Source organism: Diabrotica undecimpunctata, chromosome 5 (genome assembly GCF_040954645.1).
Source record: "Diabrotica undecimpunctata isolate CICGRU chromosome 5, icDiaUnde3, whole genome shotgun sequence".
Taxonomy (NCBI): Eukaryota; Metazoa; Arthropoda; class Insecta; order Coleoptera; family Chrysomelidae; genus Diabrotica; species Diabrotica undecimpunctata.
In genome coordinates this window covers 126,600,790-126,618,011 of record NC_092807.1, presented here as the reverse complement: position 1 = coordinate 126,618,011, position 17,222 = coordinate 126,600,790, and the positions used below count along the sequence as shown (strand labels likewise).

At 32.2% G+C, this 17,222-nt stretch overlaps 1 protein-coding gene across 2 annotated transcripts in view; it reads left to right on the top strand.

Moving 5' to 3' along the window:
- Nucleotides 1–288: 288 nt before the first annotated feature.
- LOC140441773 (uncharacterized) overlaps nucleotides 289–17,222 on the top strand; it is a 40,874-nt gene continuing 23,940 nt past the window's right edge. For both annotated transcript variants that reach the window (XM_072532688.1, XM_072532687.1), the window contains exons 1-4: nucleotides 289–395; nucleotides 452–496; nucleotides 6,794–7,003; nucleotides 11,460–11,477. In XM_072532688.1, coding sequence (XP_072388789.1) covers nucleotides 389–395; nucleotides 452–496; nucleotides 6,794–7,003; nucleotides 11,460–11,477 — 280 coding nt within the window. In that variant the 5' untranslated portion in view covers nucleotides 289–388. The remainder of the gene's footprint in view (nucleotides 396–451; nucleotides 497–6,793; nucleotides 7,004–11,459; nucleotides 11,478–17,222) is intronic.

Sequence of the window (17,222 nt, the reverse complement as noted above, 5' to 3'; positions counted from 1 at the left end):
CTGCAATAGTGTGATAACCAAGCCCATTAAAATAACTAAAGAAATGTTTCTCTTTAATTATTTTATCAGGAGGATAATACGCAACTGACATCGTTATGTGTCCTTTACTAAGTTCTACAGATATTGTTCCTAAAAACTAAAATACTTAAAAAATTAAATAATATTTCTTTATGAAAAAAAAAATCACATTCCATTTTTTTAGATTCAAGTGTTCGTTATCAAATAAAATAATAATTACAAGTAATTGATTTAAATATTTGTCATTCATTCTTTAATTTGTATATGAATAAGATGAAGAAATCAAGGATAAGATAAGAAGTTTTATAATAAAATAAAAAACCGATCATGGGAAGATTTAGTGTTAAACGTTTTTACGACACATTGAAACATGATGGGTTAGTATCCTCCGTAAATCATTTTAGCTATTTTTTAACATCTGCTCTTGTTTTAGGTGTTAATGGTATTTTGTGTACTTTACTTGTGGTATTAAGTTCAGGTAAGAAACTTTTTGTAGGTATAAAAGCTAAAGATTTTGAATCAAGTAATATTTATTATTTTTTTAATTCTTCTTATCCAGCTAACGATTGTTTAGAAACTTTACAATCAATTTTGTAGACGTATCAAAAATTGCACGATCCATTTTGTCATATAAAATGGATCATGCTGTGGTTAAATTCCTTACTTCGTTATTTGCTTAACTTTAAAACTTTAACACAATAACTAAAATATATTTGTTACTTTGTTTATGAATTCTAATTAACGTTATCACGTAATTATATGTGTATTTGAACTGTTAATTATTTCCATATTACGGCCTTGGTTGATTATTATCTTTTAAAATCCAAGAACCTTAGTACACTTTGCAGTCCTTAACCTTTAATCTGTTGTATTAAGTATATTCTGATTTACTTCTGTCGTATTTACTATCACTTTTTTTAAATCGGTCTCATCCATTTTTGTAAAGCTCCATTCATGTATCCATAATTTTTAATAATGTTTATTTTATTTGCCATATGGCGAAATGGGATAACTGTGGCACCCATTAATGTTTTTTTAAACTAACAAGATATTATAAAATTTACAGTACATTCTTGTTTAATCTCTTTGGTAGTAACTAGTAACAAATTCTGGAGACATTCACCTACCAAAACGAAAATTCAATTACCTACTAAAAATCTGACCGCCATCTTTTTATTAAGGTCAATTGCTTTGTAGTTGAGTTAAATTTCAAAAACTTGGTTCAATACAGAAGCAGTCCTAATTTTTCATACATGCTTCTGAAAGTAAACTTGAGGTGTCATCTAGACCTCGGTAACAGGAGTATGAGAAGAATAGTCAGCTATTTAAAAAGGGGTCTGACATGATACGTGATTGATGCAACTGTGGACGGCGATACCAAGACAACTGTGGTTCCAAGAGTTTCTAGGTTAGTTTGTTTACAACCTATTCTGTGGATGCACAACTGCCAAGAAAATATAATAAAAAAACTATCAATCGTGGTGTCGAAAATAGGTATTCATGAGAAGCATTAGAACTAGCAATGAAAGATGTAAAATCGGGAACTAACAACGCAACGATACTACGCAAGGGCAAACATTTATGGGACAATATGTTCGGTATAAATGAGTATCCAGAGACATCTTATTACGTGTCGGAAATTGGTTGGATGACTGAACAAGTATTTTTTCTATAGTTCAAAAATGTTTTTTAGTTTAAAAATGTTTTTTTTTAAATTAACCCTAAAGGCCTGCTCTTTTGATTTACAATGGTCATTTACCGCACATTTTACCCAAACTAATTGCGATGGCTATGGCAGAATATGTGACTATACTTAAATTACCGCCATCTACTTTTACAATATTGCAGCCTTTGGATGTGTCTGTTTAAAGTCTTCATGAGATTCTTTAACATATTGGTAGCGTAAAAAATTACGAAAACAACTAACGGAATGCGAATTTTCCAACCTTTTGGGAAAACTGGACGTAGTATTCGATAAGTTTAATCCCGAAAAGTTAAAACAATATTATAAAGGGAAGAACATTCCTGAAACTATCACCGACAAGCAAGTAAGTAAACTCCAATCCCATGTACATCTACTACAGAAAGCCAGAATTGCATTGCATCAACTTCCGTTACATTGTGGTAGAATGTTCTACTAGCAAGTGAAACTTTCTTCGAAGCTTCCGTTCACAAATACTTCACTTCACCCTATATTATTTATTTACCATATACAACCCTGTGTTATTCTTTGCTATGTTAAATATATCGTTTATTTTTTATAACTCCTGCTACTGCTTTATACAATTTGAGAAAAATTTTTTCATGATATTGTACGTATATTATAATGAAAACTTAACCATAGCTTTAATTAATAGAAAAGTTAAAATTAAACGAATTCTAAATTAAGTTCATAATTTTCTTGCAATCTCATATTTTAGTATCATTAACATATATTAGATTTGTTTATTTTTCTTATATGCTGCTTATTCGTCTTTCAGTTCGGATTCTACCGTTTGTCTAACTAAAGGGTTCGGTGCAAAAACCAGTAAACTCCAGTTTTTTTACAATTTGTGGAAAATCAATAAAAACTTTTTTTTTCTACTTTATGTTTTAACTCAAAGCAACTTTTAAAAAGAAAACAAAACATAATAGAGACCACATGGGAAAAACAAATAATGTGATAAAAATAAAAAAAAACAACTTTTTAGCAAAGAAAACTGATCAACATGATATAAAAAACTAGAAATCTTGACTTTCAACTTTGTCACTGTCACTCTCCAATTTTTCTTCTTGTTGTTGTTTATCTTGATTTGTGACTCGTATTAGCTTGTACTATCAGTTATTGGTGATACGTATTTATAGTACAGAACCAACTATTATATTTTGCAACAAAAATATTACGTTATACTGATATTTGCTGTTTTTTTCTCTTCCCTCTCCTGTAGTCGGGCGTTTCCTTTGTTCCATTGACACAGTGATTAATCCTCCTAGCTAAATATCTTGTTTAGTTTTATCTCCCGTACTATAAAACTGCTCAAGTATGTTCTGTTTGTGGGTATCGTCTATTTTAGTAAAACATATTTTTCTACAATGGCAAGTTGGTCCAGTAGTTGCTTTTTAAATTAGTTCATTTGCTTAAATTAATTTTGCTTCCCCTCTACCCTGTTTACTATTTAGAACGTTTCGTTTTAATTTTTATTTCATCCTTATCCGTTATTTGCTTTTTTTTTATTAATGGTTTGAATATTTGAAGTTTTTGTATTATTACGCATAGACGTTTTTTGCTGTTCATTACTTTTATTGGTACGTTTTTTTTAAGATTGTTTCATTGTATTTTATTAGCAATGTCGGTAAAGTTCCGTTTCTTGACCATTTTACTATTACTTATTTAAGAAATCGGTGTCTTGTTGGAATTAAAATAAGAGCTGAAAACTCTAAGGACCCACAATGATACGGGAAGATTTTACAGAAAAATGAACGACACTGCACTGCGACTGCGACTGCGACTTTGCACTAAATGCAAAAACTCAAATCGCGCCTAAACCTATGGAGATATAAAAATAGAAACATAATAATGGTACCGTTAACTCTCCTATGTAACTAAACCAATCCTAGAACCTTGTAGGGAAAAATTGGGGTCCTCCAAAAAATAAAAAAAAAAACAAAAGCGCCAGGAACTGATAAAATCCTGGCAGAATTCGACCAGTATGGATGTGAGCACCTAGCAAGCGAGTCTACAACATAATAGCAAGAGTATGGGAAAAGGAGCAAATGCTTGAGAAATGGGAAATCGGTTTTCACTACACAGGAAAGGCGACCAGCTTGTAGGTGGCAATTACAGAAATAACACATTTGAACACAGTTTATAGGATATTCTCTCACATAATTTACTCACAGCTAAACTTCAAGAATTTGTCGATAATCGATAAATACACATACTTGGGTCATGAAATCAAAATAACCAGAGACAACCAAACCTGCGAGCTAAATAGACGAATCACGTTGGGATGGGCGGCATATGGAAGGATGAGAGACATTTTTAAAACAAATACCCCAATTCACCTGAAAAGGAAGGCATTTAACCAATGCATCTTACCAGTCTTGACCTACGAAGCAGAGACTGTAACTTTAACGAAAGCTACTGCCGAAAAACTGAGGGTAACACAAAGGCGAATGGAGAGATCAATGCTGGGCCTGACCCTGAAAGATCGCGTGAGAAATGAGGAGATACGACGACGAACTGGCGTAGACGATATTATACTGCGAATCAATAAACAAAAGTGGAGGTGGGCTGGACATGTTGCTAGAATGGAAGACGGAAGATAGACGAAGAGATTATTGGAGTGAAGACCAAGAGCCGACAAGTGAAGTCGAGGCAGACCACCCACCCGATGGACCGACGACCTAAGGAGAATAGAAACAAACTGGATTGCAGCAGCTAGAGATAGAGAGAGCTGGAGACGTTTGGAGGAGGCCTATATCCAACAATGGATGTGAAAATGGAGCTAGATGATGATGATGAAATTCCAAGAAAATTTTTGACAATATTAAGAGTCACTTATAAAGTTGAAATCCAAAGTAGCTACTAAAATGAATTTAGTAAAAATAGAGAACTGGGATAGGGAGATGCGTTGACGTGCCTTCTTTTTAATATCACCCTAAAAAAAGTTATAAGAGCTGCAGAACTAAATGACTAAAGTACAACTGGATATGCAAATGACGTGGACCTTGTTGTACGTACGACTATTAAATCCAAAGAGATGTGCGCTGCTGTTTCCAATTTGGCAGAAGATAAAATATGGTATAGTCATCAACAAAAATAAAACTAAGCTTATGGCATTGGGAACAAATCACACAGTTAGAAACATAGACATAGTTAGAAACATAATATTCTTCTTCTTCTTCAAGTGCCATCTCCGCGGCAGAGGTCGGCAATCATCATAGCTATTCGGACTTTTGTGACGGCTGCTCTGAAAAGCTAATTTGATGTACATCCGTACCACTCTCACAGGTTGCGCAGCCATGACATTAAATAAACCAAACATAATATTACCAACATAATATTAGATAAACCAAAAAATAATGCTTGCAAATAGAGGGCTACCCTGCATGAAGTATTTCAATAGCGAAGCAGTTGAGAAGTTAGAGCAAGGTTGATATGAAGGGATGATGTAGACGAGGATTACAGAAAGATCGGTTCTGTCAACCGGCATTAAGCTGCACAGATTAGAACCGAATGGAGAGATCAATGATAATGATGATCATCAAATCTAAAACAGAGATAATTTTTCTTGCATTTTCGATGATTACTATGTATAAATGAATCCTTTTTTAATGCGTAGTGGTAAGATAACGTTGATTTTGCCTGCCTATTTAGAATTATGTATATTTAATGGTTCCATCTTCTTTTAATAGGCTTTGGGTCTGTTTTGTTCAACACAAATGTTGTGGTAATATTGTTGATGTTGATTGCTAACTATCCTACTATCTTTAAAAAATTATTAGTAGAGGTTTGGTACCTTTTGGTGTTGAATATCTTTTTATTCGTGCCAATCTCTCACTATTTATTTATTGAACATTCTGGTTCCTTTCTCGTCTTCGCTCTCCTCACCACACAATATTCTCTTACAAGGGTATTACTTTTATAAGAATTATTTGTAATACATTCTATAATGTCTTTTAGATTGGTTTCTTGCCATATACCGTTATTTGATATTCTGCCTTTCAATATCAGTTTAGTTGCCAAGGAACTGTACCTCAAATTTCATAAAATAACATATTTATCAGCTAAAAAGTAAAATGATAAAACGCCATAAATATTTATATATATAAACACGTATTTCTAATATATATTTTAAGCGGCTCTTTTAAAGTATGTTGTTCATTTAAAATACCACAATTTACAAATACATTAACAAGATCTTATCTTTAAATCCAAGGTACTTTGCTAGATTTAGCTTTGATGTTAATTGTATTAGCTGATTTAGCTGCTTGAACTGATTGATAGAAAGATTATGATTTATAATATTTTCAATATTAAATATATTTCGATGCATCTGTCAAAAATTTTGAATATTTCGGACTTACTTAAGATGTTAGTGCAATATTGTTAAAAACATAACAGGCATTGTAAATAAAATAACTGAATTCTAACTTAATCTTCAAAACTACAGACATACCATGGTACATAACATCAAATAAAATGGTGAAGATATAATTGATTTTAAATAAGATAATCATGTACTTCTTAGTACTAGAGGAAGCTAGAGATCTTTGAAGATGGTGCCTTGTAATTATTTTATTGTAATTCCTCCAGAACAGTTCCAGTTAAAAAAATGAAAACTGTTACGATTATTTTTTATCCAGAGTTGAATCGATTCTTTCAATTACAAATTTCTAGTACCGGTCATAGGCGTCCGTCCGGGTAGGTCAACGGATATTTTAACGCTTATGTAAAACTTTTAGATCGTCCTTACGAATGAGAAAAATATAAGTAAATTAATTAATAAATTTTTTATCAGAGTAACAAGAACAAAATAATTTGTTTTTAGTGTTTGAAAATCTTATATTTTAAAAAGAATATTGACTAACGAATTGTCAGTCAATGATTTTTCCCACTAGAAATAATTAAAGTAAAATTTAATACAAACCAAAAGTTTGAAAACACATTATCAGATTGTCATATTTTTAAAATTAAATAATTAGTGCTAATAGGCACTAGCTGAGTACTGGTTCTTTTAGTAGATTTTTAATTTGATAATTAACTATTCTTAAACTATTTTTACTATTTTAGCTAATTATTGCACTGCATTGTACAATGCATCTCACGAATTATATACACTTCCATGTAACCAAGACGATTTGAATTACCGTGCCTATCCATATGACTGTCACAAATATATAGCCTGTGAAGATAATTCCCTAGTAGTCATAGACTGTCCTGAAGGTTTCATTTGGAGTGAAGATCGCAAAGCTTGTGATTTCCCTGAAAATGCAGAATGCCGTAAGTAAATCTTTAATTTTTTGTGGCAAAAATATTTTTTGTCTAATGCCATTTCTCTCTCACACACACACACACAATTTTTTGTGATGATTAAATTTCTATCGTTTATTAAAATAAAAATTTAAATGAGTATCAAGATTAAAAATTAATCTTTAAGTTACTAAATTCACCAACACGATATACATGGTCTATTTATAATTATTTTTGTAATTTGCTTTAATGTGGACCGTGTGTGCCATATTGGCTCACACCAGGAAGATAATCAAATACCTTCTCCCTAAGATATTTTAAGTTTAAAAATATAAAAACAATTTATTTTTTCAAAGAACATGTATGAATATTCACAAAACACTTCACACATATATGCGGTAGCAACGGCACATGCCGGACAAAAAGTGTACACCCTTTTGGCATTCTTTATTGCTGATGTTCCTCCTTCACGGTTCAAAAAGTTCTTATAATATACTGAACACTTTCCCCTTTTCTCTTTCTTGTCCAACGTATGCAGAGTTGTTAAAGTGTCTTCAGAAGTTGTTTGTGGCATTCAAAGACTTTGAACAATCTGTTCACAGAACTCAGTAATTGAGAGCTGTTTGCCACTTACAGATTTGTAGAGAACTAATGAGTTCACAATTGCGGTATGTGTTAGTAATTCCACAGCCAATTTACGATACCACTTTATACTTCGTCGAACAGGGGAATTATATGCAGCCTTTTGATCCGACACATCGATAAAAGTCAACAATGGTCGATGGTTTGGAAACAGGTCCACGTTTTGTTTGAACATCTATCATCAAAGGAATATCCTTGGTCATTAAAAACAAAACATCCCATTTATCTTTATATTTTCCGATAACAACTTTTGTATTACTCTGTAGATATTTCATGTCACCTCTTTTTAATTTTGCATCTACACCCACTTTTGGATTATGTTCCCTATTGACACGTAATGTTCCGACTAATTGGGTTTTTCTATTATTTAAATCATGGACCAAGTCAACACGCGTGTAAAGATTATTAGTATATAAAGTTCTGCCTGTATCTAGAAGCGGTTGCATAAGTTCTATCACCGCTCTGAATAATAACGACTTTTCAGATGGTTTAAAACTCTTTTTCACCGTATATTTTACGGCGTACGTATATCCATCTGCGACGCAAAGTTTAAACAATTTGACTTCATATTTGTGTCTTTTTCCAGGAATTTATTGCAAAAAACTAAGTCTACTACGAAATGGCACCATAGTTTCGTCATTACATAACGATTCTCTAGGAGTATACATTTTCTGAAACTTTTTATTTAGTATTTGTACAAGAGGAGAAATTTTGTAAAGTCTGTTTCCAGGTGGACAGCTCTCGTTATCTGAAATCTGAAAGAATTCTGATATTATTTCTTCTACCTTAGCCTTCTAGCCTTCTACTTATTTCACATATTTTAGAAGCTTTATTTTTGTAAAGTAAATTGTTACTCCAATAATCTCTGAATTTTTTTTTTCTGTCTAACCCCATCCAAATAATGAGAGCCAAAAATGAAAGCAATTCTTCCCTGTCAATTGGTCTCCAGTTACTCATAAGTGAATGTTTCGTTATTGATTCATTTACAATACCAGCGATTATTGTTTGTTCAGCGTATTTATTAGTTTCAGTAACCAACAATCTTGCAACTTAACGGTCGATAAACAGTAGGTAGAAATCTATTGATTTGTGGTCTGTAAGTTTTGCAATTTCTTCCTGATTTATTGCTGAAGTAAAGGATAGTTCAAACTTATTGTGACCATCTGGATTTGGCACATCGCTCCATGTTACTTTATTTCTTGATACAACATCGTCAATAACAGCTTCCAGGCTAACATTTGCAGATTTAGCAAAGCTACAAAGATTTTTTCTACAAAGCAAAAAAAAGTAAGCTACAAACAGAAATTGTGCATTCCTAAATAACTTACCTATCCTTCTTGTATCAGGCTTCTTTTGGTTGGAATTAGAACCTGCAGTAAATTCTTTGCAATTTTGTGTTTTTTTGCAAATTTTAGCTTTTTTTCTACGAGACTCATATTCACTACTGCATAAGTATGAAGAACCATCAATAACATTTTCATTGTACACTGGATCGAAATCATAAAACGTACTTTCAGGCATACTGATATTACTAAAGTCACTCTCCTCAGCAATTTTGCAAAGTTCGTCTTCCGATAGTCCTTTATGAAACTTATCTACTTTTTTAGGTCCACTCTTTAACAAAAAATTGAAGAGAAAATAGTCTTAGCCTCGTTAGACGTCAAACCGATACTGACTGAAGTATGTTAGAAATTATAACCTAACCTGTTTGTGAACACGTGGTTTAACGGACTAACCTCTGATTTTTTTTACCTCAGACCGTTAACAGAAATGTATACATAAGAAAGCACGGCAAATGCGATCCTCGACGAGTCACAGCTTTAGGAACACGACACTTCGCTGTGGCCTGATAGGTACACACGGTCCCAGATAAAACTAGAGTGTGTGCCAGTGCGGTACACATGGGGCTTAACGTGTCAAACCAGTCTCTTACAAGCTGCCCACACTTCATTGCAGCAAGTTTTTCTAGTCCAAATTATTTACCTTTCTTTATTTATGTAATGCTTAGGCAACTAAGTTTTGTGTTTTTTTGGTAGCTATTCGGTAGAGTCTATATTACACTAGTATTTTATTAAATTCGTCTCAAATATATCTAACCCGCTTAAATTAGTTCCTTTTTTGCTCTGTTTGGCCACTTTATATGTTTTTAACCTCTCTGCAATGAATAAATCTATATACTCCTGCTTTAAGATTTTTCTAAAGCTACTTCGAGTTTTTTTTTTGGTGTCCTTACAATAATACTATTTTTTTGCCGTGCTTTTTATCTCCTTCTAAACTCTAATGATTTTCTAGATGATCTAAATTTTCGAAGTATTTCAATTGCAGCATACTACTCCCATATTTTTCAAACGTATCGTGGAACTTTCTTTCACGTGATTACTAATTGCTTCTTATAAGTCCAATACTTTTTCTCAGCCTTTGTCATTTATTTTTGGACATGGGCCTCTCCGAACTATTTTCATCGATATTTATTCTGAGCCACGTACTTCCAATTTGTGCTGGCTATTCTTTTTATGTCGTTTACCCATATCATTTGTGGCGTTCTCTAGGTCGTCTACTTTTGTGAGGTTTCTAATGTTGTATTGTGGCGTTCCAATGTTGGTCTTTTTGTCTAGCAGTAAGACCAGCAAAGCTCCATTTGAGCTTGACAAGTTTTGTTGTGATATCATTAACTTTTGGTCGTTTATACTTAGTCGTTTTTTTATCTGACAGTCGTACACCTGACAATAATCTTTCCTATGCCCTTTCTGGTGTGGCTAGTTTATTTATATTTGCCTTGATTGGGGTCCAGGTTTGACATCCATATGTCATGATAGAGAGAATGCACTGGTTAAACACTTTTCCCAACAAGGATTAAGGTACTTTGCGGTTCTTAAGTTTCCAACTAAGTTTTCCAAATCCTGTCCATGTCACTTTTGCTCTTTACTAATTTCCGTACTTTGGTTCTCTTTGTCAAATTTCAGAATTGGGCCTAGGTCGATATATTCCTGGACTCGTTTTAGCTCGGTGCTGCTTATAGTTATAGGTCTAGGGTCATTTGTGTTTGTCATTATTTTTTTTTCATATTCATCTGCAAGTCTACAAGTTCCTTCGTCATAATTTGTTATTCCTCGAATGTGCTCCAGATAATCACAATGCCATCAGTATAAGGTGGTTTAACCTGTTGCCATTAATGTTAATTTCATATCTTGACCAATTTTTAGTTTTGAAGACGTCTTCTAGGGCTAGATTAAAAAACTTTGGAGATATTACTGCGCCTTGTTTAACTTCTGTCTTAATGGGAATGGGATTTGTATTTTCATCTGGTTAAACTATCATAATTACATTTTCTTATTATTTAATATATATATTGGTTGTCTATATTATCTCGAATCTATTCTACAAATATTAATAAGTATTGTATGTATTGTTTCATAGCCCATATCTTAATATTGTCAAATGCCTTTTGCTAGTGTACTAAGGTAAGAAATACGGGTAGTTATTAGTCATTTGCCTTTCTATCAGTGTTCTCATTGTCAGCAGATGGTCTGATATACTTTATCCTTTGCGAAAGCCAGCCTGTATAACCGTTCGGTAATTATCGATAAAGGTATATAATTATTTAGCTCACATTTGTCCCCTTTTTTGTGTAAGAGTATTACTAGTCTCTTACTACAGTCTTTAGGTATTTGGCTATTATCGAGACATCTATTATGCAAAATAGATAAATTATGAATTCCAAGAAATGTTAGTTTTTTTTTTAAATTTTTTTTCATTTGTAAGCCAGTTTAGCCAAACCGTTGTATAGTTTATTAAAAATTTAATAATTTGTATATGTCAATACTAACTTTGTCTTTTATTTCAGATGAAATTCCATTTCCAGGTGAGTACAAAAAATGTTTTAAAATTTTATATTACAAGCTGATAAGTATCGTAAAACTGTATTTTTGATATATTTTAATTATTAAAGATACTTTGTTCGTCACTGTGGTTCTAGAAAACCCCGTAACTCATAAACTAGAAAGCAAAAATCTAACAATTTTTTTAAACCAGAAACACATCAAACAAATTTGTAAATAAAACAGATTTTTACACAAAACTTATATAGTCCTATATTCAACTGTATATACTGCTATTTAATTTTGAACTTAAATCCATTTGTTTAGAGGCTATAACGTTAAGAAATGTTAGTAATACATTCCTAAAAATGCAGAAATTCATTTTTGTTACACCGCACTACAAGAGTAAGTAGAAAAAATAATGTCCAGTATTTCGCACTTGCGATGTCACCTGCAACGTATATTATCAAGTTTATTTCCTAGGACTTCCAGTGTGTTGAATGGTGTACTATACCTAAGCATGTAAATAATTATCTAAATTGTGATAAATGTATAAAACACCACTTTATTATCACTGTATTCAAAGTGGTTTTTTATGTTAAAGTTTAAATCGGGATCAATTGAATTTTCAACTATCTCTACAACACATCTCAAGTCAAATTTCTAGGAGAACAAAGGGCCAGAAAAAAATGTAAAAAATTTTAATTTAGAGCTTATTTTGTTGAGATTCATTAACTTTGAAATTTTCGTCTATTCACCATCGTACTAATTAATTAAATTTCAAACTTACATCTCGATAATATTTGAGAAATATTGGAACTTTGAGCACGATGAGATTTAATACTTTTAATACTTTTGTATTTGATACTAAGATTTAAACGAAATATATGCTCATCCGAAAGAAAATTATTAAAAATTGTACGATAAATATTTTTCGTTCAATTATAATTTTTCAAAATTCTAAAAATGATATACTGTACAAATAAAAACGTACCATATTTTTACCCTGCTTACTTTTAGTTTCAATAGATCCAGTTTTTATTTAGAAACATTTTTTCATCATACCTTAGATTGCAACGCTCTGCGCTTTTGTTCCAACATTTAATCGATATTTTCATATTGAAACAGTTTCATACTAGATAGAGTTTTTAGATGGCTCTTTGTAGCTGGTTGTCATTATTTTGGATTATCTGCTCAGCATCGCCAAAAAGTAGTGTTTTTATTTGTGTATGTTGATTGATATGTATACCTATCCGTATTCTTTTATATCAGTCCGTAACTACTTGTCGCTCAATTAATAACGGTTGTAGAAATAGAATAAACAGAAGAATTCTATATAAATGTTATTCTTAAGTCCTGTTTAATATAACTGCTGGAGTGATACTACAAATTCTCATAATGTATGTTTGTTCGGTAATGATTTGTAGGTCGAAGATATCTATTTTAGTTCTATTTGTTTTAATTTATTACCCAAAAATTTCTGTTGAATGTAAATTATTTACAATTTATAAATTGAGCAATATATTTTGATACTGTTAATTTATGTTTATATTCAATAATATGGTATATTTTTAAATGCAAAGTTTCTATTAATTTATGGCATTTGATATGAAATTAATATTAACTTTTTGGTTTATATTCATATTACTTAAATCAATGGACATACTTCTAATCAAATTGTCAACATTTTGTTGTGGTAGATTTTTTCATAAATTAAGATTGACATAAATTTAGAAACAGTAAGCGAATAAGTCTACCTGGGACAGATAATGAAAGTTAACAAAGAAAATCAAACTGCCGAAATTACCATGAGAATAAGGTTAGCATGGGCAAAATTTGGAAAACTGAGTTGGATCTTAAAAAGAACTAAAATAGAACAATATTTGATAACCAGAATTTACGATCACTGTATCCTCCCTATACTCACGTATAATTAACAGACGTGGACACTTACCAAGTCTAATATGGATAAAATAGTAAAAACACAAAGAGCGATAGAAAGATCAATGCTCGGCGTGAGACTTATAGGCAAAAAAAAACAAACAAATGGATTAGAAGCAAAACCAAAGTAAAATACGCAGCCAAATTAAAATGAAGCTTTGCAGGCCACAATGCACATACAAAGGATAAAAGATGGAACAACGAAATACAATAATGGAGATCATGGCTAGAAAAGAGAAGCAGAAGAAGACCACAAACGAGATGGGCTCATGATATTAAGAAGATCGGAAGACACAACTGGAAGCAAGTGGCGCAAAATAGAAAACACTGGATTGATTTGGGGGAGTCCTATGTCCAAAGTTGGATTACTTAAAGCTGAAGAAGAAGCTGGTTTCATTCTTCAAGAGCTCCGTATACTAGCTGTACGATGTTTTGTGAATTATTCCAGCAAGGTTTAATTGTTCTATTAAGTACATCCTACAAATGCCTTATGGGATTAAGCTCAGGTAACTAAGCAGGCCACTCCAAAATAGTGATATCTTCTGCTTTAAGAAAGTCTGTAGTCACTCTGCTGGTATGTCGAGGTACATTATCATGCGTGAAAATTAAATTTTCTTCCTTTCACCTCTTCAGAACTTAACTACAATTTTTAGACCTAAATCAACATACCTGCGAGTTATTAAAGTTGGTTGGATTAAAACTAAAGGTGTTTTTCACCGATCATAATTGCTCCACGGAACATAACACTTCCTACTTTATCTGTATACAGATTTGGCAAACTCTGTTCTTGCTTGTCTTCCTTGCACTCTAAGTACACGCATTTGTTATTCATCTGATTTTACATTAATCCTTCTTCTTCTTAGAGTGCCGTCTCCCTACGGAGGTTGGCAATCATAATGGCTATTTTTATTTTTGAACTTGCTGCTCTAAATAAATCAATCGATCTGCATTGCTACCAATCACGTAGATTCTTTAACCATGAGTTTTGCCTTCGGCCAACAGATCTTCTTCCTTGAATCTTTTCCTGTATTATGAGTCACAAAATTTCATATTTTGGTTCCTTCATAACGTAGCCTAGGTATTTCAGTTTTCTGGTTTGTATAGTGGTGATTAGTTCTGTTTCTTTACCAACCCTCTCCAGTACTTCTTTATTTATAATTCTATCAGTCCATAATATTTTTAATAATCTGCGGTATAACCAGAGTTCGATAGCCTCGATCCTGATTTGTCTGAAAATAGCACATTTTATTAATTTCCAATGTTTAAGTTTGAGTTTTGAAGACATCAATGTATGCGATCAATTTGTGCTGCTTGGATAATTCGAGAATCCCTAACTGTCTACTGCTATAGTCCTTGGACACATCTTGGAAGTCTTTTTCTTATCGAGTTAACTGAAACATTTACACCTGTAGCAGTCAAAAGTTGCATTTGGAGCTGCGGTCGAAAAATTATAGGGTTTCTTCTAGCCACTTGTTTAATTCAAGGATCGTGGCGAGCCGTTGTTACTTTTTGGCGACTTTATGTCCCTCTGAGACAATACTTGTTACACAAAACCAATAATGTTATCCCCTTTGCACAACTGATAACCCCAAAACGGCTTTTAAACGCAAAAGTTAATTTATGCATTCTTATTTAAGTTACAACTAAGGCAAATATTTTTAATAAAAACTTTTATTCTTCACAACAATAAGTTTTTTCAAAAGAAATAAATATTAGTTCGAAATACACAGTCATTTGATATCACATACAATATAGAAGTTTGGGTTTATGTAGCAGTCTATAGAGATATTTTTCGCTATGTTTTCGATGAAATACTGTGATAATTAACATTTAAAACACATTAAAATACGTTACTTAAATACTTAATCTAAAAAAATTTTGCCTAAATATAAGGATCAAAAATTGATTGAAATATCCATTTAAAAAGAAATTTATGAAAAGTTGAAAAGTACACGAGTGAAATGAAGACACCAAAAAACTAGAAAATACAGAAGGATAAATCAAACATTGTATACCGGGTGTCTTAAAAAAAGGTAGTCTTTAAGATATGAAAAAGCTAAAAAGTTATTGAGGTTCGCTTCATAAAAAACTTTTGTAACGTCAGGATAAATGGCGTTAAAGAAAAAAAAATACACATTTTTTATGACTACAGAAAATACTGGCAACATTGTAGTAAAAATTTATATGTGTTTAAAGCTGGTACCGTTCGCGTCATAAAAAACTGGTACAACTCTTATAACCAGAAATCGTGTTTTTTAAGTTGTGTACGTTGATCTTGTCACATGCGTCATTCTAATTTCTAGGGCACCGTTGCCAGTTCAACGAAAATATTATATGAAACCAGCTAAAAGCAGGGCTGTGCGACAGATAGCCAGTTTTGAGTATACTAAAAACTAAAACATTATCGATCATTCTCTATCAGTCAGTCACATTTATTTAAACATGCATCCTAAAAAATTCCCATATTAATTTTGTAATTTTCCATCATCTCAATTAAGTACCCATACATTGATTTGTGTCTTATTATAATTTATGAGAATATTTCAATTCAAAAATAATGATAGATAATCGATCTAGACATAACTTTAAATTATTATAATAAAAAATTACAGTCGGATATTGGATTGTAACTGTCATGTTTTGAAAAGCATTTTTTCGCCCCGGATATTTTATAGTTTATAATACGTAGGATAAAGTATAATATTTTTTATCGTTCTTGTACTAAATAATCAATTAATCTTACAGTAGACGCATTCCAATGTTCCCTGTGCCAATACCCTAGGTTTAAAGATCCTTTAAACATTTTGGATATTAACTCAACCCTATCTCTGGTTATTAAATTAATTAGATACGGTTTTTTGTTGTTAATGATGAAAATAATATCTATCTACATTACAATACAATTACAATAATACATTTTTGAACGTTATTTTTTTTTTATTTAGATTTAGTGCAATTCCGTTATCTGTAATGGCAACAACGAATTGATTTACGAACCATTGTGTCTAGTCTGAACACAGGTTTACATTGGGAAAAAAAGTGTACCAGTTTTATATGACGGGAAGTGTACATCCCATAAATTGGTTTTTATATCTGACTCTCATAGAGTATCTGACTCTCATAGAGGCCGTTAGTTACATGGTTCATATCAAGTATTATTCAATATAAATAATAGGGTTCGCCTGGGAGACATTCTAATTATATTAATAGAAAATAAAACACCGACCAACATAACAAAGATAGTCCATAACCTAAATAACAACAATGTAACCAAAGTTAAAGCAGGAGACCAATTCACTGAAAATATCCCAACACCGGAAAGAATTAGACAAGGCGACAGTTTCTTGTTTAACCTACTCATGGGCAAAATTATAAACAAAGTAACATCTCTCAATCTCAGATACAGAATGGGCAACAAAAGAATTTGAATGGTGTGTCACGCAGATGATGCAGCAATTATCGCCGAATCAGAAGATGATCTTCAGAGACAGCTCTTTCCGTTCTTTTAAATAAGCCGCCAACTAAATATGACCATTTCTACCGACAAAACTAAATGTATAAAAATACCAAAAGATCCGCTCAGATGTAAGTTAGTGGTTAAGAACAACCCCATAGAAGAGGTGATGCAATTCAGGTATCTGGGCATAGATATATCAAGCACTCACGACTCAGTAAAGGACCTAAGGAGTCAAATCAACAAAGCATCCGCATTGTTGGGATGTCTGCGGGAGATAGTCTGGTCAAATCCGTATATGCGCACAGATAGTAAAGTTAGAATCTACAAGACTTGCATACGACCGATCATGACATATGGCATAGAACTGCCCAAAGATACCAACAAAACGAAA